The sequence below is a fragment of the Camelus ferus genome, chromosome 6 (assembly GCF_009834535.1).
Source record: "Camelus ferus isolate YT-003-E chromosome 6, BCGSAC_Cfer_1.0, whole genome shotgun sequence".
Taxonomy (NCBI): Eukaryota; Metazoa; Chordata; class Mammalia; order Artiodactyla; family Camelidae; genus Camelus; species Camelus ferus.
The window spans coordinates 14,137,010-14,161,304 of NC_045701.1; the positions used below are offsets into that span (position 1 = coordinate 14,137,010).

Below are 24,295 nucleotides of genomic sequence, written 5' to 3' on the forward strand. Positions count from 1 at the left end.
TCTGCTTTCTTTTCAGCCCCTTGCTGAACACAGCCTCCCCACGGTGCCCTTAGGCACACCTATACGTTGTGCTTCTGCCATTCCTGTTGCTATTATCCCCTCTCCATCCTGTTTGGAAAAGAAAAATGGAGTTCATGCTACTAGATCCTTTAGCACCTGATTCCTTTCTTTGAAAAAAATCACTTGATAGAAACAGCTGACCTGAATCTCGAATGTGCTGTGCTTTTATAGGGCCCTCCTTTAAATAGGAGGCAGGCTAAGCCCTATATCATTTAGAAATGTGTTCAGCTACAATTAACTATAAACTCCAAATAAAGTAGTTAAGCAAATTGGGAGTTATTTTTCTTAACAAGAACAAGGGGAGGTGATCACCAGCTCTGATTCAGCTGCCAACATGCCTCCAGGAACCCACACTTTTTTCTCCACTACCTGAGAGCACTGGCATTTGCCCCATGGTGATAATATAATGGCCCCAGGCCAAACATCACCTCTGTATCCAGGGCTGGAAGAAGGGGGGACATGAGCACCAGCCTCTATTTCTCCTTCTTTTCAGGAAGGCCAAACTTATTTTCAAAACCTTCCTTTCTCCCCAACAGATTTCTGCTTGCACTTCATTGGCCAGAACTAAGGCACATGGCTAAGGCAAGGGAGGCTGAGAAAGGGAGAAGTGAGCTGGGCACGTTACCAGCCCTAAAGTTGGGTTCTGTTACCAGAGAAGAAGTAGGGGATGGATGATGGTCTGCCCCATTGCCGTTTGCAAATTCCCACACCCTGCAGACGATAGCGCTGGTGCTGTAAGCAGCATATTGGTGCCTCTCAGGTGGGTCGTCTGATTTCTCCATTTTACAGATGAGGAAACTGAGGCACAGAGAGGTGAAAGGATCCCAGTTAGTAAGTAGTGGAACCAGGATTCCAGCCCAGCCTCACTTCAGCTTTTTTGCCAAAACTCTTAGTGCTCTATGCAGAGGGCGGTCTCCAGAAACTCTACTGAAGAGTACAGGCTGCCCACTGGGATATTTTTCAGTCTTTTCTGTGAATTGGTAAATTGCCTTAAGGCACAGAGATAGTCAAGTGCCACTTTCCAACAGGGAACCCATGTCCTGCCAAGAATGCAGTACCCTCAGAGGCCAGGGCCAGATTTTGGACCCACAGTGGGAGGATTTATCCCCACCTGCATATGTCAGAATTTTGGAGTTAAAAAGCCCAGAAGTCACTTGGTCATGGTGTCCTTTATTTTTTCTGCACTTCTGGATCACTTCTCTTCCACTCTCATATAAAACCCTGCTCCTTTGAGGCTCCAACCATTCAATGATCTCCCTTTCCCCTCCACTGCCCCCACCCTACTCCATGCTGCTGTGTCCTGAACCCCCTACTCGCCCCCATCCAGGCTCCTTATTTCTTAAGGACTTTGGCACATGGCTTAAGCCTTCCTTTTGGCCCTAAGCCCTGTCCCATCTCTGATGCCTTCAGGTCCACAAGGGTGACCCTCATAGGAGGCTGGCCTCTCCATCCATCATAGCCCCCTGGGATCACGGAAGCACTGAGCACCTCTCCTCCTCTGAGCACAGTCTGTCCCACCGAGATCCGTGGTCTCGGATCACTGGGCTGTTCTCTCTTCCAGTCTCCCAGCCTCTTCCTGAGCGTGTGCGTTTTTGCATTTTGGTGTCATTATATTATAGGTGGCCCTGTAGCCCCTACCCCAGTTGGGAAACCTCTTTAGGCTGCAAGCTAAGGTGACCAAGTCATCCTGGTGGATCCAGGACTCTTCAGTTTTAAAACGGAAAGCCTTGCATTCCAGGAAGCCCTTCGGTCCTGGGCAAACCGGGACAGTTGGTCAGCCTTCTGTTAGCTCTGACTTGCCTAAATTCTTGACTTAAAAAAGTCAACACAACAAAATCACAGAGCATAAACTTGGAGGAAAGTGAACTTAACTGAACCCCAGACTCTCACTTCTTCAGCTCCCATCCCTTTGACCCTCAGTCCAGTGTCCATCCTGTTGGGCCCTCATCCCCATGTCAGATCCTGGGCCGGCATTAACAGCAGGAAGGGCATTTATGGTGGCCTAGGGGAAGGCAGCCTACATCAAACTCCGCAGCCCCCACCCCGAGTCCCTGCTCTGCCTTCCCCTCCCTCCCCCAGCGCTTCCTGCTTCTCAGCACCTGTTCCCCTCATTGCCTTCTGCTTACTTTCTACCGTGGGTAGGCGCTCCCTTGCTTGACTCTAAGGCATTTTAGAACCATCAGGTGACAGCTTGTATTCGTTTCCTGTTGCTCTTGTACAAATTCCACAGAGTGGCTTAAAGCAACATAAATGTATTCTCCCACAGTTCTGGAGGGGGGAGGTCTAAAATGGGTCAGAAGGGCTGCATTCCTTCTGGGGACTTTATGGGAGAGTCCATTCCTTGTCTTGCCCAGCTGCTGGAGGTTGCCTGCAATCCTTGGCTCATGGCCTCGCATCACTCCAACCTCATTTCTGACATCACACCGCTTTCTTTGACTTTGAGCCCCCTGCCTCCCTCCTGTAAGGATCCTTATAATTAATTACATTGGGCCCACCTGCATAATCTGGGATAATCTTCCCGTCTCAAGGTCCTTAACTTTATCCCATCTTCAAAGTCCCTTTTGCCACTAAGGTAACATATTTACAGGTTCTGGGAATTAGGATGTGGACATCTTGTGGCCAGGGGCGGGGGGTGCTATTACACACCTCTTAAAACTAGAGGAGTCCCCTGTTTCAGCCTCAGCCTTGAGGCTCAGAAAGTTTTCTTCTCCCAGCAACTCCACCCTTTTCCTTATGGGTGAGGAAGCAGCTGAGATCCAAGGAAGGGTTAAAGGATTTCCCAGAGGTTATGCAGCTACTCTGAGGGAGAAGGGGCAATAGTCACCAGGCTCCTCACTGTGCTGGGCCATCTCTTAGAGAGCTGAGATTCACATTAGACAGGGAAAAAACCTGTGTGTGTGTGTGTGTGTGTGTGTGAGAAAATATGTCAATATTAAGTAAAAAACCCAAAATGTCCCACAGTGTATATAACATGACCTCATTAAACGAGATGCTTGTGTGTGTGTGTGTGTGTGTGTGTGTGTGTGTGCTACATCTGGGAAACCTGTTACCTCTAGAGAGGAGAGTCGGGGGGACGTAGAGATACTTTTCATTCTATAGCCATCTGTGCATTTACTGCTTTCATGTAAATACTGGAGTGGGAGTCAAGAAGAAAGGGAGAGAGTTCAACTTTAAAGAGTTCTAAACTTGAAATTAAACTGCTAAATGATCGGGTATCCAGGCTGAGAACAGGCAGCAGGAGGGAGGCCGTGTTCCTTTCAGACAACATGTGTGACCACCTGGTGGGCCTGTGTGGGGGCTTCATCCAGGGTCCCAGCTCCTTTGGGGAAGGTTCTATTCTTGTCTAGGAACAGAGCAACTTGAAGAAGATTTATGTTATTTCTGTAGGCACAAATCTAGACAAAATATGGGAAATCACAGGTTTTATCATCCAATGCTATTCACTTCTCTATCTGTTCTCAGTGTGACTTTCTAAAAGGTTTTATTCTCAGGGGCTTTATGGCTGGAGTCTTGGACTATTCTGATTTTATGGTGTAGGGAGAAATTTAGAAAAATCAAATTTCTGGATTAGTCTGAAGCAAAGATGTTGATTCACTTTTTCTGCATTCTAAGGAAATATGCTGCGGGTCCGGAGGCTTGTAGACGTGAATTTCCCAGCAGAGCAGTCTCCTTCCAGCTGCTCTTCTGCATGTGGCTTGCCATGTCAGAAAGAGCAGAAAGCAGACTTGCCTTTCATTTCCTCTCCCCTTCTCCTTGCTCTGCATTCATAGTTACACAGAGCCAGCTAATGCAAGTGGCTCTAGAAACTGTCCCAGTAAAGTGATGTCCGCTGTAGCAGATTCAGGCGTGCAGACAAACAAGTCCTCCGTGACCCTGCCACCCAGAGGTAGCCACTTTCAATATTTTGATGTATTTCAGAGCTTCTCTGCTCATGTTTGTGTCTGTATTTATAAGCGTACTTGGGACTGTACTAGGTATAGTTTGAGTCTGGTTTTAATTTAACCCAATGGATTGAATAGCTCATTGTGTCATTTTACAGTTCTTTTTAATGTCAGTATTTAAAAATTATGATTTGGAACCATGTAGTACTCCATCATAAAGGCTGCACCATAACTGAACCCTTGCAACTTTTAATTTGGGAGTTCAGGGTAGGTTTTTTCGGTTTGTGGCTAATATACGGTTTGGGGGCAATTCAAAAATCTCTGACAAGTACAGGTGAGGTCACGTGATTGTAAATATTTTTCCATCCATCCAACTGTTTGAGGCTTCTGTATACATCCCACCCCATTCTACCTTGGAGTAGAATCAGACAGAATGAGTTTTTAAAAATTAGCTTTGGAGAATTTTTCCTCCTTGATTCCTTTGCTCTTCTACCAAATAGTGGCCATCACAAGACTGTATGCTGGTGCAAAATTTAGAAGGTTATTCAAGTTCATTTTCAAAACAGTTCTGTTTTCCTGTTTAAAACCTCTCACTTGTTTTGAACTTGTGTCTGTGTTTGCAGTCGATTTCACAGTGTTCATTGTCAGGGAGATTTTAGAGCCTTTTGCTGCTGGGGTCGTTATTTCACAGCCTCTGGAACACTGGGAATGGCACTGTTGTGTATTTTCACTTTCTGAATTTTCATGGCCTGAATTCATGGGTATTAACCTGCATGTTCTACATTTTACTTTAGGTTCCTGTGTGCTCTGATCATAAAATAAATAACAAAGCTATTCCCTGAAAGTTGAGAGGAAGCCACATCTTGATGAAAAGTTCATCTTTGCCTGAAGCCAGAATTATAGATTATTTCCAAGATCCCATCCAGATAAACCTTTCACACCTTCATTTTACAGAGGAGGGCACAGGCTCAGAGGAGACATTTGTTTACCTCTAATTTATATCAGTCCTGCCCTCCCCTCAGGCCTCATTGTCCTTTCCCGAGAAGTGACAGGGCTGGGGCCCCACACTTGCTGGCCTGCACACTTGCTGTTTGGACCTGCGGGCCTGTGGACGAGAAGCGTGCTGAGCTGATGTGCCTCTGAGCCCAGCTGCTCCCTCGACCATCCACCAGCTTGGCTCTGCTCTGTCTAGTTTCTAGATTGGCTTCTAGTAAGATTTTATCTATGAGAGAAAGTAGAAGAGGGCAGGGCCCAGGGTGGGACCCCATGGGGAGGAGCTTGTGCAACTCAGAAATTTGAAAACCACTGATCCACAGACTGCCTGACCCCAGGACCCAGGCATTGTGGGTTCAGCCCTGCACAGGGACAGTGCTCCCACCTGCTTGTTGAGACAGTAGGACCCTCTCTGGCTCTAACTTTGCACCCCTCTCCCAGCCAGCTGGTGCCGAGCCAGGACGAAGGCAGGTTTCTTAACAACTGGTCTAACTGAGCCATTGCTCTGCCTACATCAGGAAGTGTGGGGGATCCAAGGTTGGGGTGTCTCCTTGACCAGGAAGCCATTGTCACTGCCTCACCTTGTCGTTGATTTTCTGAAGAATCAAAGCCACCTGCCCAGAGTTGACCCCATGGTGGGAGGAATCTGTCTGTTCCTAGAGATCCAGGTGGATGTGCATAAGGTCCTTAGCCTCTCTCAGCCTGTTTCCTTTTCTGTAGAAATGAGGATAAAGCCTGTGACCTCAGGCTGAGTGTAAAGCTCTCCGCCCAGGACCTGTCACGCAGGAGACATGACGTGAATGGTGGGTAATGGCAGCGTGCCCTGAAAGCCTTTAAAGATGTGCTTTCCCTTTGATTGAGCAATGCCACGAGTTGGAATTTATCTAAGGAGTATCACAGAGGCCGCAGAGCATAGTAAGTATCCACTGGTAGGGAATTCTTAGATAACGGTACATCCATACAGTGGAATGTTCTGCAGCCATTAAAAATAACAGATAATTACATTTGACATGGGAAGACACCCATAAACATATCAGGTAAAAAAACAGGTCCCCAAAATTGTATGTGGAGTGTAACTGGCTGATACACATACACACATATATGCCAAGAAGCGGTCTGGAAGAATATATATCAAATTTGGGAATTGCTTGGCAGCTGAAGCAGAGATGATGGATTAGAAATATGGAAAGATACAGAAAAAGAAGGGAAAGCAGCTTAAAAGTTACGTTAGCCCACCAAAACCAGCTGCTTAGTTAGGATTGCTGCAGTTGATTGAACTTTAATAATCACTGAGCATTTACCTTATGCTTTCAATAAATATCTACTGGGTACCCACAGTGTGCCACGCTGAAGAATAATAGCTAACACTCCTCGGGTGCTCCCTTTGTGCCAGGCGTGGATGCTCATCCCAACAACCCTGCGCGGGAAGCCAGGTGGCGGGGAGGCTGGCGGAGGCGCAGCTGGTGTGCGGCTGCGCGGGGCTGGGACCCGCCGGCTCCGGACGCTCCGCTCCGGTTATGCTCCAAGGAGATCCAACGAGGCAGCACCCCCTCCTCCTGCCACTTACCTTCTGGTGGGGTTTCTTAAACGGTTATCATTATATTCTAGGAAGTTCTTATTATAGAAAGCAGCTGCTTGTGCTCATCGTTTCTTTTTTTTTTTTTTTTTTTTTTAAAGAAAGACAAAGTTAAGTCCTGAAGGGGTAGTTCATCAGAAGGCAAAGGAGAAACCACATCGACCCTGAACTGAACTCCCACAAATGATTTACAGAACCTATTAAGCTTGTTTCCAGTTTTTTTGTTTTTGTTTTTATTTCCTGGTATTTCAACTTAAAAAAAAACTCTTTAATTCAGCAGATGTGAGACTGGGCTGATAGAAGCAGGATAGAGTGGGTTGGGAGTGAATCTGCATATGGGGAAAGAAAATGCAGTGAGAAAAAATAATTAATAGTTGGGATGTGTTCAAATTCGCATTGTGTAAGGAGGCCCTATTTTGGTTGGCAAGTCATTTTTTTTTTTTTTTGTAAGAGGGACGTGAAATAGCGATATAATGCTGAACTGGGGGGAGCAGCAGTAATACGGACATCAAGTTTCAAAGTGAAATACTATCTGGAATAGGGTCGCAGCTTGGAGCTGGTAAAGGCTTGTGAAAAAGGCCTATAAGAAACTAGAAAAATTCAGTCTGTTTTTAAATTTCATTCAGTGTGTTTTGTGAAGAATGTGTCCATAAAAGACTAATGTGCTGTTTGTGGCTATAAACAACTCAGTGTTTTCGCAGAAGCCATGGTGTAATAATTGCACGCTCGTGTAGCACTCTACAGTTTAGCAATTTTTTTTTTTTTACAGCTTTTTAACCTGTTCACTCTTTTGTTCTTTCCTTACAATGAAATGGGGCAACTGAAAGAAACCAAGACTTCTTGGAGGGGTGGCTGCTTCCGGAGGGGGTGGGGGGCGGGGTCAGGGAAGAACAGGAGCCTGCAGTAGACGTGCCCAGGATGGTGGGGGCCTGTTAGAAGGTCTCTGGAGCCTGCCTGATGGGGTCCCACTGAGCAAATCAGGGGCGAGTCGGACATCAAAATAAATAATAGGAAAGGATTGTGATCTCTTAAAGTGAGAATCCGTGAGCCCATACCGATGTAAATGAATGAATACATTAGGGAGGCAGGAACACTCCTCTTTACATTAGAAAGCCAATTTAAAAATGCAGAAGGAACGATGGAATTAGAAAAGTCACCACTTGCCAACCTCATAATAATTGGTTCAGGCAAGAATCATTAAAGGATGTTGAAAGTAGGGTATTCAGCTTTGATGAGTAACAAGATATTTAGCTTCTCTCCAAGTGCATCGCCACAAAGTACTTGTTCATGGCAAAAGGCAAAATAGTAACTGTGCAGTGGAGAACTCTGGAAGATGCCACCTTAACCAGATGATCAGAGTAAACATTGCTGATGATAGGACCGCCAGACAGCAGGTGCCTCCTGACAGGACAAGTGTGCAGGCAGGACCTCAGTGCTAGTCTGTGGTTTTCCTGCCAAACGTGCGTTACCCGAAGCATCAGACAAGCCCAGATTGGGGAACAAAATGACTGAAGACTAAAGAAAGTGACCACTGAATGTAACACGGGATCTTGGAATTTCTTTCGCTGTATAAGATATTGTGGGGACAATGGAGAGTGTCTCCATAAGTTCTAGAGATTGGACATAGTATTGTTTCAATGTCAGTTCTCTGACTTTGATCATTATAGTGTGGTAATGTAAGAGAGGCCCTTGTTTTTAGGAAATACACACTGAAGTGTTTGGAGAGAAGGAAGGGAGGATTTCTCAAGAAGGGGCACTGTTGTCACACTGTCTGTGTCTCAGAACCTGGTCCTCGGCCACAAGGTTGAGTGTGCCTTGTCCTTTTAGTGCACCAGGTGGCAGAGCGGGTGGAGGCCCTTGGACAGTTTGTCATGAAGACCAGAAGGACCCTCAAAGGCCACGGGAACAAGGTCCTGTGCATGGACTGGTGCAAGGACAAGAGGAGGATCGTGAGCTCGTCACAGGTACGTCACACCTGTCGGGTGGTGGTGGGCAAGTTTCTGATTTCAAAGCTGAGGGGAAAGAGAGTCACCCTTTCAAAAAAACCCTCTCTGAATGCTGAACATCATGACTGTGTATTCTCCAAAGGACACGAGTTAGCTGCATGAAGAATTCTCTGGCCCACTTGAGAACTAATTCACTAATTTGGGTAGATTTGGCATTGGTAATAACTGAAATTTATAAACTATATTTGACACACCATTTTTCAAAGTTATTTCTTCTTGAGCGTATTTCAGGGTCTTATTTGTGGGTGAAGCCATTATTTAAACAGCAGGGTTTTTTTTTTTTTTTTCCTGCATTGAGGGCATAAGTGATTGAGATGCTACTGTGGCTTCTTTCAGTTTAAGAGTTTAGCAGTTTTTATGCCTTAAAGAACAAATTTAAGATCTGTATTTTGTGAAGTATGATTTTTTTCATTCATTTTATATAGTTGACATAGTTTATTTTACATCTTATGTCTTAGTTAGCTACTGCTGTGTAAAAAATTACCCCCAAATTCAGCAACTTAAAGTAACAAATATTTAGTATCTTACATGGTTTCTGAGAGTCAGGGATCTGGAGCAGCTCAGCTGGGTGATTCTGCCTCAGGGTCTCTCATCAGATTGCAGTCAGGATGTTGATGGGGGATGCAGTGATCTGACAGCTTGGCTAAGGCAGAAACTCACCTCCAAAATGACTCATTCACATGACCATTGGCTGGAGGCCTTAGCTCCTCACCGTGTGGGCCTTTCCACTGGGCTGCTACCACATGGTAGCTGGCCTCCCCTAGAGCAAGAGGGGGAGACAGGCAGAAGCCGTGCTGTCTTTGATGCCCTCGCCTCAGAACTGACATCCCCTCCCTTCTGCCGTGTTCCACTGGTCACACAGACCAACCCTGATCTAATGAGGGAGGGGCCTGGACAAGGATATGTTTTTCAGGAGGCTGGCTACCAGTGCTTAGGGCTTTTTATGTCTCTTTTGATGTTACATGCATTGAACATGAAACCATAAACTGAAGTCATATGTTTTTACGGCCCCCAGCCTTTGCCTCTACCTTTAGTCTAGCCTTTTCAAAGGAGAATTTAGTTTTTATTTATAACCCTTTTAAGCATAAAAACTGTACATAGTCTAAGTAATCCATAAACCCTAATGTCTCTGTCAGTACTGTGTTTGATAGCACAGGTGTTACTAATCTCCTGTTATTACCTAAAAAATCGTCTGTCACTTTGCACTTGCTTTTTTTATGGTCATAAAAATTTTAGTTTATTACTTATATATTTTACTGGAAAAGAGAACAAAGAAAAGGTTTTTACTCCTACCACCCTGTCACAGTCATTATTTTAGAGCATTTCTTTCTAGACTTTATTCAAATGCTCATTTCTACAAAGTGGTTGTTGAGATGTACATGTTGCTGCCCAGACTTTCAGACTTTTTTTTTTTTATCCTTGGAAGGATACCGTATGTTGGATTTTCTGTTTCTCACGTACCACTCTTACTAGAGAGGCAGGGAGGGAGGGACGCTTGGGCCCTGCTGACTCACGCCATCCATCCACGTCTACTGCACAGAGACAGGAGAGGTGGGTGGGGTGTGGGAGGAAGGTGGAAAATAGCATGAGGGCTGCGGAGCAGACTTTAGTGACTCAGAGCAGCCCTTCTCCCTTAAATGGTGGCAGATTAATCCGCCTGACTGTGTGGGTTAGGGTTCGGGGTGGAGGCACAGTCTCTCCAGGTACGTAGGCCCTTGGTGTATCTGTCTGTGCTTGTGGAGGACGCTGCGTTTAGTTATGAGACTGATTTTTGCCTGTTGGTGCCTTGCTCTCTCCACAGCACACAGTGGGTGGGCGGTGGGCCCAGGCAGGCAGGCTGTGCGGTGGAGGAAGACTGAAGGGAACTGACTTGGGCGATGCACTGAGTCTGTATCCCGCCGCCGCAGTCAGAGCCCCTGCTCTCTGCTCTGCGCTGTTATCTAATCCACCCACACATCACGATCATGTTTGGGCGTTTAGTCAGAGAGATTAGACTGGAAGAACCAATGTGCTTAGGAGTTTTGAAAGGCCCCAAGCTGCCGGCTTTGACCTTGATCTTAGCCTCTCAGCCTCACGCAGCACCAATATGGACATCTTCCATCAGATCAAGTGAAGCGAGCAGCTGTCACTTGAGATACCCAGACCTTGCTGGTGCCCTTCAGTGGCATCCACCTCACTCACCAGATTGGGCTTCACATGGCTTGAGTGATTAAAAACATCAAGCCTGACGCAGAGGCTGCAGACTCTCCATCCCCGAGGATGCTCGGGGGACCCATGTGCTGAAGGAAGTTGGCTCAGCCGTCCTGCTCCACTGCCGGCCAGAGCCCAGGGGCCCAGACAACCCGGATACCACGTTCTGGGCAGGTGACTGCACTGTGGGGACCGGGGCTCATGTGGATTTGTCTCTGGTGGGTTTGTATTACAAATAAATGACCTCGGAGCCCCTCCGCACCCCCCACCCCCCACTCCATGACGTACGCTGTAGCAGCGGCTGCAGTGAAGGTGGCAGCACTGTCTGTGGCATCACCAGCCCAGAGCTCACCTTCAACAGAGAGGGCTCTTTGTTTCCAGAACAGCTGCCCCCGGGGGTCCCCACCATCATAGGTGTGAGTCCCATGTTGTTCTCAGCAGCTCAGGTGTGGTGGGTGTGCAATGTCTGCGAGCACCTGGGGAAGTCAGACTGATCTCAGGCCCACCCAGCCCCCGTCCACGGCTTCCACGAAGGGAGGGTGGAGGGCCCAGAATGGGGCGGAGCTCTTGCACAGCCCTGCAGGGAATGTGCAGTCAAAGGTGCTTGGTAGAGAGGACAGGCTGGTGGGGATGGCGAGGAGAAGGTCAGAGAGTGTTAGTTACCGTCAGGCATCTGAAAGTGATTTCAGGCTTCTCTTACCTGGTTAACTGACCGACACTGACGGGGTGTGGTGGTGATGACAGTTTACTAGCAGTTTGTGCTTGATTTATAAGTGGTGCAGAGGAAGTGTTGGAGCGTTGCTTTCTGTGGTCGTACCTCCACAAGGGATGCAGGGCTGAGGACTGAGCCTTGCGTCAGGCTGGGAGGTGCTGCCCCACCTACTCCCATTTCTTCAAGGGTAGGTTGGAGGGTCTTGATTGTCCGGCTGCTTGCCCTGGCTTCCGCTTGGCAGTGCCCAGCTGGATGTGGCTTTCTGAGCGGGTCTCAGCAGTTACCTGGAAAGGCTTGTGGGCAATTCTTGAACTGTTTACTCTTATCTTCTTTTTTTTTTTCCTTTGACGTATAGTTGATGTACAATATTACATAAGTTACAGGTGTACAACATAGTGATTCACAATTTTTAAAGGTTATCCTCCAGTGATAGTTACTATAAAATATTAGCTATATTCCCTGTGCTGTACAGGACATCCTCATAGCTTATTTTATACACATAGTTTGTACCTCTTCATCCCCTACCCCTGTATTTCCCCTCTGCCTTCCCTCTCCCCACTGGTGACCACCAGTTTGTTGAACTGTTTACTCTTTTCCCTCCAGGATGGGAAGGTGATTGTGTGGGATTCCTTCACTACTAACAAGGTAAGGCATGGTCCCCTGGATTGAGGCCCTTCATAACCCCAGCCCTGTCCTCATCCTTGCCAAGCACCCCGCTAGTGGTCGCCCTGCCCTTCAGGAGCCTGTCTCGGGGTGCAGACCCCATGAGAGCCCATCCATGTTCGGGCAGCCTCGCAGCCCACTGTAGTGTTCCTTCCGCTCTCCAGCCGAACCCCTTACCCAGAGAAGGGCCCACGGGGCTAACGTAGAGGGTACTGACACCAAAACAGGAGAGGCCGTGGCCTGGAAACTTGTCCCATTTACAGATGCTCCTGCATTTATGATTTTTCTTCTGACTGGTGATGAGAGGTACCACATCCCCAGTTCTCTCTCCCTCCCTCTTTGACTTGACCGCATAGCTAATGGACTTGAGCTGACGGGATGGGAAGCTGAGGTTGCGGTGGAATCAAATGGCACTTCCCGGGGATGCAGTCTGTGAGCCCCCTGCAAGTCTGGCAGAGGCGTGCACAGCCCCAATTTAGACCTAAATTGAGACTAAATAGAAAGGCTGGACTCTATGTGCAGGTGTGCTCTCGTGCCCGCATTGTGTTGGCATTTACAATAACAAGTACTGTGTATTAAATATGGATTCCAGTAGTCACTTAGAAAGAAAGTCGTCCTTTTCACTGTCTGAAAAAGGAAACCTATATCTGTCTCAAACTGAGCAGCGTCCTCATTCCACGTTATTGAATGTGTTCAGTGAATGTCATGTGCATGTATGTATATATGCACACATATGCACACACACACATATACTTTTTCAGATTCTTTTCCATTATATGTTATTACAAGCTATTGAATATAGTTCCCTGTACTATACAGTAGGTCCTTGTTGTTTATCTATTTTATATATAGTGGTGTGTATCTGTTAATCCCAATTGAATGAACTTCAGAAACCATCCAGTCCCAGCCTCCCCCTTCCCAGATGGAGAAGGAGACTGAGGTAGGACAGGTGGTCAGCCTCCATGAGGCTGCACTTCTCACTGGTGCCGCGACCAGGGCCAGGGCCCATGTCTCCCGTGGAAATAAGGCTGCAGACGCAGAAGCATTTGCACTGTGCCTTTGTTGTTGACTTATCTGCGTGCAAGAGGATGTGAGTGACTCAGACACCAGCCAGGAGCCAAGGACTTACACCTCGTTCTTAAGGCTTCCATTTTACAGGTTCCCTGAGCACAGCTCCGCTCACCCTCCCCACCCCCACCCCCATCATAGCTGCCCAGGAATGCTTTAGGACCCTGAGGGGGCAGAGGCTCTTGTATACTCACTTACAAGTAAACAGACTCATCATATACGTGTAGAAAGTTTTTTATTCAGGAGTATTTTTTTGTTTGTTTTGGGGGGTTTCATTAGGGGGGAGGTAATTAGGTTGATGGATTGATTTTTAGTGGAGGTACTGGGGATTGAACCCAGAACCTCATGCATGCTAAGCATGTGCTCTACCGCTTGAGCTATACCCTCCCCCCATCATTCAGGAATATGTTTTGATAACAGAGGGAATCTGAGTAAATAAGGTAAAGTGTATACGTATCCAAAGTGAAATTCAGATGGACCTTTCAGAGAAAACGAGCCCCAATATGCATTCACAACAACAAGAGGAGTATAACATTAATAAAGAAGTAAAACATTGAGGCTATTGTTTTGCTGGTTGAGATTTTTAACTGTCAGAATATATGACATAAAGTTTGGTTGATGATAGGGAAGCTGGATCTCCTCGTGGGTATTGAGCCAGTCTTTACCCCACTCCACTGCCCTTTGAAACTAGAATGTGATTTAGTAGGACTCCAGTGATTTTATTCGTAAGAGTTGACATTTGTGTAGAAGCACCCCTCGTTCCTTCTGTGACGGTGTGTGCTGTGTTTCAGGAGCACGCGGTCACCATGCCCTGCACGTGGGTGATGGCGTGTGCGTACGCCCCATCGGGATGTGCCATTGCATGCGGGTAAGTCAGGCGACAGCAGCCTCTCACACGTCCTCTTAGCCATGCAGGACTCCTCTGTGGACGGAAACAAGCAAGCGAATAAGAACTTGTAATTTCTGTTGTTTATTTAAGCAGTGTGTAATCCTCCCTGAATTTTATCAAAGAAAAAAACTACAAAAAAATATTTCATAGTTTTTATCATTACAGATTGTTAGTAGTGTAAGTGTCAAACCTATCCTCTCCACTCTCAAATGATGTTGGCAGGGACTATAAATTGGTGCAAGCTCTTTGGAAAGCATGCTGGTGATGTATATCAAAAACCTTGAAAATATATAACCCTTGACCTAGTAATTCCACATCTAAGAATGTTTGAAAATAATGATCCAAAAATATAGAAAAACCATATAAACAATAACACATATTGTAGCATTATTTAAAATAAAGCAAAAAAGAAAAAGGGGAAACAGTATGTCCATCAAAGGAAATTGTTAAGTGAATTATGATACATGAATTGGATGGAATATTATATAGCCATTAAAAATGAAAAGTTCTTAATTATGATAATTGAAAAGAGTGTCAAGATTCTTAGGAAGATTTTCCTTAATCTCTGTTCTCCTGGAGCTCAGTTTAACAGAGTTGGCTGTGAGAACTTCAGCCAACATAATTCTCTGTCCCTGTGTGAAACAATTTTGAGACCATTCAAAATATTTCCATAGTAGGATCTCAACCATGTTTAGAGAAGAGGCATCAGTATAAAGGCTGTGATGAATTATACCAAAAACACAACAGTAGTTCTTTCTGGATGATGGGACTATGGGTATTTTTCTCTTCATAATTTTGTCTATTTTCAGTTTTTAAGAATAAGCATATGTTATCTTTATGATCAAGAGAAGTGAGTTTTATTTCAAATATGAAAAGCCTGGGCTTCCAAGCAAAACCTTTGGCGCCTTCTCCAGCCAGAGTCACACCAGCCATCATCCCTGGTGTCACCTCCCTTTGGATGGCTGCTTGGGGGCAACTTCCCACTCTCAGCACTTGCTGAGACCCTGTGTTCCTTTGGAGACATTGCTTACATACATGTATTTCATATTTTCAAATTTTTTAAATAACTCAAAAGTAGATTGTATCTTCTTTTTATAACTGGAAGGTAGTATTTAGATAAAATGTATCCCCATCTACTTCCTGAAAGGAAGTGACCACAATAAAAGACACACACATATAAATATAGATAAAGATACAGCTGTAAACACACATGCATCTAACACATTTATATACATACACCACAACTACAAGGTGGTGTGGAGGAGTTCGGCCCACTGAACAGTTACAAGGTGCAGCCCCACAAGGCTCCCCTCAGTTCAGCCACCAGCCAGTTTCCCCACAATCACCATCAGGCTCACAGAACTCAGGAAAGTGCTCTGCTTAACTCTCATTTTTATCACAGTTTTATCACAATGAAAGGATACAAATTAGAACCAGCCAAAGGAAAATGTACAGGGGACAGAGTCCGGGAGGGGTCCAAACGTGGAGTGTCCAGTCGTCCCCTCCCTGTGAAGTCACAGGTGGCATTCCTTCCTCCTGGCCACAGTTGGAGTATTGCCTATGGGGAGGACTCACCAGAGCCTTTGGTGTCCAGGGTTTTGGCGGGGCTCCATCACAAACTGCCCATGGCTGACCTTGAGGCTCCAGTCTCTCCTGGAGGTCAGGCTAATACCTTAAATCTCCACTTCCTCCAGAGGTCAGAACTCGTAGGACGCGTCCCAAAGCTCCCATCATAAATCACAGTGTTAGACTGTCCAGTAGCCAAAGCCCCAGGCAAACAAAGACACCTCCAACAGGCAGAGCATTTCAGGAGCTTAGGGATCACCTTCCAGTAGCTGAGGGCAAAGCCAGACCTCTTATTAAGTAAGGTCAATTCTTCACTACTCAGTAGGAATAATAAATACTCTACATTAAAATAAAAAAACCCTAGGGTAATGTGTTTCTAATTGGGCATTAATTCTAGCAAATGCATAGAGTTGGGTGGGTTATATAAATTTATCAACATTTGAGATTGAGATATCAGAGATCTCATTTCAAATTAGAAAAAGAATATATTGGGTAGCTCCTGCGATGTGCAATGAATATGATAACCATAGTGTACAGTGTCTTCAACAGTAGTTTAGAAAATGATTCTGTAGGCTATTTCTTATTTTAATCCTCACTAAATGAAACCCAGTGGAAGAATTTTACAAAGCCCAGGTAGACAGCTTCCTGGTGACACCCTGATGCAGAGAGTTCAGAGCAGAGGGATGGCTGGTTCTTTAATCTCAGTCATCTGGACCCTGGCAGGTGGTAGAAGGTCAGGACCTCCGCTGGCTGCCTCGCAGGTTGATATAAAAACCAAAGCAGAAGACGTTCAAGTTGGGAATATTTATGAAAGCATTTTTTAAAATATGGAGAGTCCAGTGGATGAGGAGAGAGCTTCAAAAACTAAACTGAGAAAGACCGCACCCTCTGCCCTGCTCAGATCTTTCCTAGAACCGTTAAGAGCAACTGTGATTCATTTGAGTTTCTAGTGATAATCTCACATAGTGTTTCCCAGCCATGGCTTTGTGACATCCCTGTAACTCCCTTACCACACAGGCCCACACCTATGCCACGTTCTCTGAATGTCTTTACAGGTGACGACAGGGGTAGGTTTATCTTCATCTGCCTGACTACTGGGTCTATCTCTTAGTTGGCTCCAAACTTGAAAGCTAAAACTACACTAGTATTTACACAATCCACTTCTCAAAAAAATGTGCCAATTGATTTTATATACATATGTATGTATTTTTTTTATTTGAAGCCATATCCCCAGGAAGCCTTTATTCAGGTATTGTGCACTGATATGAGCACCTGTGTGCAAAGCACTATTCTGGGTGTCCTAGGGGGATTCAAAGATGCATGAAACATAGTACCTGCCTCCAAGCAAGAGTATTAAAATAACACTAATGACCACTTACTGAGCCGCTGTCATGCATCAGGGGCCCATACTGAACTCTGTGTAATCTTCACAACAGCCCCTTGTGATGGGTGGGTGGGGTCTACTCCGTTTTATAGTTAAGGACACTGACAGCTCAGAGAACCTAAAAAACGTAATCAAGACCACAAAATGAGTTGGGTACTAAAGCAGAGATTCAGTACCTAGTGCATCGCACCGCAGGGCTTTTCTGCTTCTCATAGCAATGCAAATAACCCACAGTGTGAGTATCCCAACCAAGCGACAGGAATTACTCCGAAACTTCAGAGAACTGTTTTCGCCTGGAGGATCAGGGAAGCGCATGGTCTGGTGCGCGCTGGTTCATTGTCACAGCCAAGTGCAAAGCACTCCCACCCACACAATCTATAAACAAGCTTGCCAAAGCTAACTGCTGGTAATAGACTACCCACATCTACACCTGCACCTCCAAGCAATTGGAAAGGCAAAGGGGTCCCCGAGCTTCCCCAGGCCTCTGGAGAGAGTGCCCCTCCTCAACATCGTTCCTGCTAAATGGAGGCAGGGCTCCTTGGAGTAAGACTGCTTGTAGGTCTAGGACAGGAAGAGAATGAAGTGAGCCCAGGATATTTTCTTGTTTCAGAAAACAAGGGGATATTCAAGTCTTATCAGTGAATAAGGAGCCCCTTGAAGAGGCCCTCACTGTCCAGAGTTGTGACAATTTCAGCATTACATGGGATGATGATAGTATTGGATCAAAGCACAGTTGAAGAGAAAAAAGAATCCAAGTGAGCAGAAAAGTATCAGCTAATAAATGCAGATGGAATTACCAGATTAGAAGATCACTGTTTTGTACCCATAAAGTAATATTTTACTCAAACAAGGATAATCATGCTAACGCCATTTGTATAATGGTTTCTGGGAACAGGATAGTCACGTGCCCTAAAAGTGTCACACCAGAGTGTTATCACAAGCGTACCTTGGAAACACTGTGGGTTGGATTCCAGACCACTGCCATAAAGCGAATATCACAAGAAAGTGAGTCACACAAATTTCTTGGTTTTCCAGGGCATGTAAAAGTTGTGTTTACACTGTGCTGGAGTCTGTTAAGTGTGCAATAGCATTGTGTCCAAAAAAAGTAATGTACATATCTTAATCAAAAAATACTTTACTGCTAAAAAATGCTAACCATCAACTGAACCTTCAGCAAGTCATAATCTTTTTGCTGGTGGAGGGTCTTGCCTCAGTGGGGATGGCTGCTGACTGAGCAAGATGGTGGCTCCTGAAGCTTGGGGTGGCTGTCAGTATTTCTTAAGATAAAACATCAGTGGAGTTTGTCGTATCCGTCGACTCTTCCTTTCACAAGCAGTTTCTCGGTCACGTGCAGTGCTGTCTGATGGGATTGCAGTCACAGTAGAACGTCTTTCAGAATTGGAGTCCATCCTCTCAAAACTCACCACTGTATGTCAGCTAAGTCTGTATAATATTCTAAATCCTTTGTTGTCATTTCAGTCAGTCACCTTCACAGCATCTTCACCAGGAATAGATTCCATCTTAGGAAACCACTTTCTTTGCTCACCCGTAAGAGGCAACTCCTCATGCATTAAAGTATCATCCTGAGATTTCAGCAGTTCAGCCCCATCTTGAGGCTCAGCTTCTAATACCAAATCTCTTTCTGTTTTCAGCACATCTACAGTTACTTCCCCCACTGAAGTCTTAAACCCCTCACCCCCAAGTCATCCGTGAGGCATGGAATCGACTTCTTCCAAACTCCTATTAATGTTGATATTTTGACCTCTTCCCAAGAATCACAAGTGTTCTTAATGGCATTGAGAGTGGTGAATCCTTTCCGAAAGTTTTCAATTTATTCTGCCCAGTTCCATCAGAGGAATCACTTTCTATGGCAGCTATAGCCTTACAAAATGTATTTCTTAAAGAAGACATGAAAGTTGGAATTTCTTCTTGACCCACGGGCTGCAGAATGGATGCTGTGTCAACAGGCATAAAAATAACATTAATCTCGTTGTGCGTCTGCATCAGAGCCATTGGGCGACCATGTGCTTTGTCAACGAGCAGTAATATTTCGAAAGGAATCTTTTTCTCTGAGTAGTAGGTCTTAACAGTGAGCTTAAACTATTTAGTAAACCATGTTGTCAACAGATGTGTTGTCATCCAAGCTTTGCTGTTCCATTTACAGAGCACAGGCAGAGTGGACTTAGCCTAATTCTTAAGGGCCCTAGGATTTGGGGAATGGTAAGTGAGCACTGGCTTCAACTTCGAGTCACCAGCTGCACTGGCCCCTAACAGGAGGGTCCGCCTGTCCTTTGAAGCCTTGAAGCCAGGCATTGACTTTTCCTCTCTAACTATGAGGGTCCTAGAAGGCATTTTCCTCCAACACAGGCTGTTTTGTCTGCATTGAAAATCTGTTGTTTAGTGTCACCATCTTCATGAATGATCTGAGCTGGATCCTCTGGTTAGCTTGCTGCAGCTTCTGCATCTGCACTTGCTGCTTGTGTTTGCGCTTTTATGTTATGGAGATGCCCTCTTTCCTTAAGCCTCATGAACCAACCTCTACTGACTGACTTCAGTCTTTTCTTCTGCAGCTTCCTCACCTCTCTCGGCCTTCATAGAATTGAAGAGGGTTAGGGCCTTGCTCTGGATGAGGCTTTGGCTGAAGGGAATGCTGTGGCTGGCTTGATCTTCTATCCAGACCACTCAGACTTGCTCCTTGTCGGCAGTAAGGCTGCTCTGCTTGCTGATCATCCGTGTGTTCCTTGGAATAGCACTTTTAATTTCTTTCAAAAACTTTTCCTTTGCCTTCACAACTCGGCTAACTGGTGTAAGAGGCCTAGTTTTGGCTTTTCTCAGCTTTTAATATGCCTTCCTCCCTAAGCTTAATCACTTCTAGCTTTTGATTTCAAGTGAGAGATGTGACTCTTCCTTTCATTTGAACACTGGGAGGCCATTGTAGGGTTATTAATTGGTCTAATTTCAAAATTGTTGTGTCTCAGGAAATAGGGAGCCCTGAGGGGAGGAGACAGATAGAGAAACGGCCGGGTGGTGGAGCAGGCAGAACACACACAACATTTATTAAGTTCCCCATCTTATACGGGCCTGGTTTGTGACACCCCAAAACCGTTATGATAGTAACATTAAAGATCACTAATCCCAGATCACCATAACAAATAAAACGGTAATGAAAAAATTTGAAATATTGTGAGAATTACCAAAGTGTGACAGAGAGACACGAACTGAGCAAATGCTATTGGAAAAATGGCACTTGATAGACTTGCTTGACACAGGATTACCACAAATCTTCAATTAAAAAAAAAAAAAGGCAATAAAGTGAAGCACAGCAAAACAAGGTATGCCTGTAATTACAAACAGATCGTCTTTACCAAGGAGAGATCTGGTGGTTCCCACTTTAACCAAGTAATCAAAGTTGTCATCATCAGTCTTGGGGTTAAAAGCATTGCAAGCCCCCTAAAGTAAAGCAGTGGAAAAGAAGTGCACAATCTCACCTTTATATATCACACTTATATTATTACTAAAAGTGTTACACTTGCATATAACCATTAAGAAACAGTGTGACAAATCCAGAGTGTGTGACATTTGTAAGACAATTAACTGACCTAAGATCTCTAGTCATGAGCAACAACAAAATGTGTCTGTTCTTCATTAAAAGATCTTAAAAATATATAAAAACAGAATGTAATGTGTGTACCTAATTGGGCCCTGGATCCTGGAGACAGTTGGGAAAGACTGAATGCGGTGTTACATGGTGTTATAGAATCTTTGTTAGTTTTCTCAGATGTAATCATGAGTTTGTGATTATAGAAGAACATTCTTATTTTTAGGTGATGTGAATTTGCAAATTGATGTATTTAGATGTAATATGTCATGTCTGCAACTTGCGTTCAAATGGTCCCAAATTTTCTCCCATGGCAAATACACCAAAATGTTAAGTTAGTGAACCTGTGCGAAAGGGTCTGGGGCTTCATTGTACTAATTTTTTTCAATTTTATTGTACATTTGAAAATCTTCGAAGTCAAAGTTGAGGGGAAAATTACAACATATGATACTGCTAGAGGAAAATATTTTGAAAAGTTTGTGGGAGTGAGAAAGTCTGCACATATTCTATTGCCCTGTATTAACATTTGACCCTTCTGTCTTTCCATACCAGTGGTTTGGATAATAAGTGTTCTGTGTATCCACTGACATTTGACAAAAATGAAAACATGGCTGCCAAAAAGAAGTCTGTCGCTATGCACACCAACTACCTGTCGGCCTGCAGCTTCACCAACTCTGACATGCAGGTCAGTGGGGGCCGGCGTGATGAGGGCCAGCCTGCTGGAGCTGGTCTGTCGTGGGGAGCTGGGGGCGGGTTGCAGGAGAGGAAGCGGTTCCGTCTCCCTCTTCACAGCAGGGCAAGTGCACACCCACCTTTGGCTCTAAGAGGAAGCTCTTATTTCTCGTTGGTTATATTATTATTTTTAATGAAATCAGAAATGGGGGAAGTCAGGGCTGTTGACTGTTGGTAGAGCTGAGTGAGCTCCATGCCGTATTGAACAGCCTCCTCTCATTGACTTGGTGGGGGCGGGAGTGGGTCAGGCAACCTTCTGGTGTGGTGGAAGCTCCTGCCTGGGTCTGAGAGGTGGTTCCAAGGGACTTCCATGTGTGAAACTTCCCTGGTGCCGAGTTTCAGAGCTCTGCCGTTGACAGCCTCATCATACCTACTTTACACTCCCGTTTTAACAGATGAGGAAAGAAAAGGCTTGGGATAGTACATCTGTGCCCTACTTTGAATAAACCACAGAGTGGAAACAATACATTCGACACTTTGGCTACATTTTCTTTCATAAGTCACCAAACATCCTGTAGTTTCTTTGTCCCGTGCATCCAGCAAACCTTCGTAGGTACCACCACCACGTTGCCAGATACCAGTGGTGACTGGACAGCAGGGGAGGCTGGGAGCTCAGGACAGGAGTGCAGGATCGCAGACTTGCTGTCCGGTGCTGCCTTGGAGGGTGAGGGTGTTGTCAGTGAGGCATGAGGGGAGCAGTGTGGGAGGCAGGCGGCTGGAGACGTGGGCAGGCCCAGATCACAGGGTGCCCGGAACGGCTACGCTCACCCTACAGACTGCAGGGAGCCATTGCAGGGGCTGGGGCTGACTGGGAGAGGGTCTGAGTCAGATCAAAACCCCTCTGGCTTCAGCTGACTGATGTCAGGAGGGGAGGGGAGGGTAGTGGCAGGGACACCAGGGGCCTGGGTCATTGCTTCACTGCTGACCTGAGGGCTGTTGGAACTTGGAGAGCAGTATTTACACCTGTTGTTTGCAACCAGGAGTCTTGCAGGCCTGTACAGTAGGGGGCACTGTGACCCTGGCTGGCTGCAGTGGCCGGACCAGATATCTTTGGGCCTGAGGAGCAACCAGAGCAACAGAGGACATTCAGTCTAGCGTTCCAGCTGGTCTGTCCTAAACAAGGTTTTATTCTGTGTTTTCATTTTTCTCACCTGCAAGTGAGGATGGTAGTAAATTCCTCCCTCAGGTTTTCTGAAGTTTGAGTGAGATGATTCGTGTAAAATACTTAGTGCAGTCCCTGGTGAATATTAATAAATATTAGCTCTTATTATTTTATTATTAATATTAACACAAAGCTTCATGGATGATTCAGAGGCATGGCCTGGTTTTGGCTCTAAGAGGAAGCTCTTGTTTCTCGTTGGTTATATTATTATTTTTAATAAAATCAGAAATGGGGGAAGTCAGGGCTGTTAACTGTTGGTAGAGCTGAGTGAACTCCATGCTGTATTGAACAGCCTCCTCTCATTGACTTGGTGGGGAACTGATGCACCTTAAGCTTCCTTCCAGCTTCGGGTTAGATGAAAAATGAAAACCTCAAGAGGCTGGTGTAAGACCTGAAAATTCTCTACATTCCAGAATAAACGAGGGGCAGTGAGTTAGAGGGTCTGTTTCGTGCATTTATCATAATTGAACGTTTGGTTTTTGAAATTTAGTTTTACTTACGTTGTAATGAAGATCACAAAAATGCTTAAAATATTTTAAAATGTTTTTTAAATATGAAGAATTTACTTTTAACTTTTAAAAACTATTATTTGATTGAAAAGTATGGTGTGGAAAATTCCCATCAAAGAGCTAGACAGGGGAACTCATTTAAGCAACCATTTGTTTGGACCTGATGTCCCAAAAGAGACTGGAGATCACTGGCCCCTTTGCACATGTTAGGACAGGAATGAGGTGGAGCTTCCACTGGAGTGTGGGCCAGCAGAGATTGGAGGGGACTGTAGCACATGACAAAATGCAAGCACCCAAATTAAGACATCACCCAAGTCTTGTGTGTTCATAAGCTCCTTTTCCCTGCCTGGGTCATCTTGTTGGATGTACACGGGCCTCTTAAGGGAAGTCGATGCTGGAGGGAGGCCTGTGGACAGCTGCAGGAGTTTCCCAGCCTTGGAGATTCTCCACATTTGAGATTGGGGCTTTGAAGAGGCCCTTCATGGCCTTGCCCAAGAAGCCTGAGAGCTCCGGAATTCACCCAGCTTTCTCCACGGAGGTGGCCTCTCCTGGCTGCAAGGAGATGCTAGGCCCCCAGACAGCTGGCAGGAGACCCACTCCAAGATGGTGCGGCCAGCGGGCGCAAGGCCATGGTGGGAGTAGATTCCCTCCTTTGCAGAAAAAGGGAGCTTCTTTTATAAATGCTAAGCCTGGCATGCAAGAGAGAAGGGAGGAGAAGGGGAAGGAGGGAGAGGATGAGAGAAGACCACCAGCCCGTGGAAACTGACATGCATTGTGGTCAGTGGGTGCACTGAATGCTAGTGGTCCTCTAAGGCCTACTTCCTGTTTCTTTTCCTCAGCCGTCAGTATGTCCACCCACAGAGGGTTCTCTGTTGTGGGCACTTGTAAGAGCCACTTCCTGCACTGCCTTATCAGCTCGTCCAGCCCCTGAGAGCAGCAAGAAAGGGGGTGTAGGGAGGCTCTACCATCCAGGGCTTAACCCTTGTGGGTCCTGCTCCCATGGCTGCTCAGAACCAAGCTGGCTCCAAGGCTCTGGGTGCCATCAGCTGGGTCTGTGAGACCATGAGCCCTGGATCCCTCTGCCTTTCTCCCAGCTGCACCAGAGCCCAAGCCTCACACATGCTGGCAGCAACAAAATTTAGAACCCTAGTTTTAAATATAAATGCACAAGCGGGGAGGGTATAGCTCGAGTGGTAGAGCACATGCCTAGCGTGCCTGAGTCCTGGGTTCAATCCCCAGGACCTCCACTGAAAAATCAAATAAATAAGTAAACCTAATTACCTCCCCCCCTGCAAAAAAAAAAAAA

General features: G+C 45.6%; 1 protein-coding gene across 2 annotated transcripts in view; it reads left to right on the forward strand.

The window, feature by feature from the left end:
• Positions 1-24,295, forward strand: part of GNB5 (G protein subunit beta 5) — a 38,733-nt gene that overhangs the window by 1,139 nt on the left and 13,299 nt on the right. For both annotated transcript variants that reach the window (XR_004320442.1, XM_032481177.1), the window contains exons 2-5: positions 8,338-8,474; positions 12,022-12,063; positions 13,941-14,017; positions 21,139-21,271. Coding sequence is in view for 1 of the 2 variants with exons in the window: in XM_032481177.1 (XP_032337068.1) it covers positions 8,338-8,474; positions 12,022-12,063; positions 13,941-14,017; positions 21,139-21,271 (389 nt within the window). In the remaining variant the exon portion in view is untranslated. The remainder of the gene's footprint in view (positions 1-8,337; positions 8,475-12,021; positions 12,064-13,940; positions 14,018-21,138; positions 21,272-24,295) is intronic.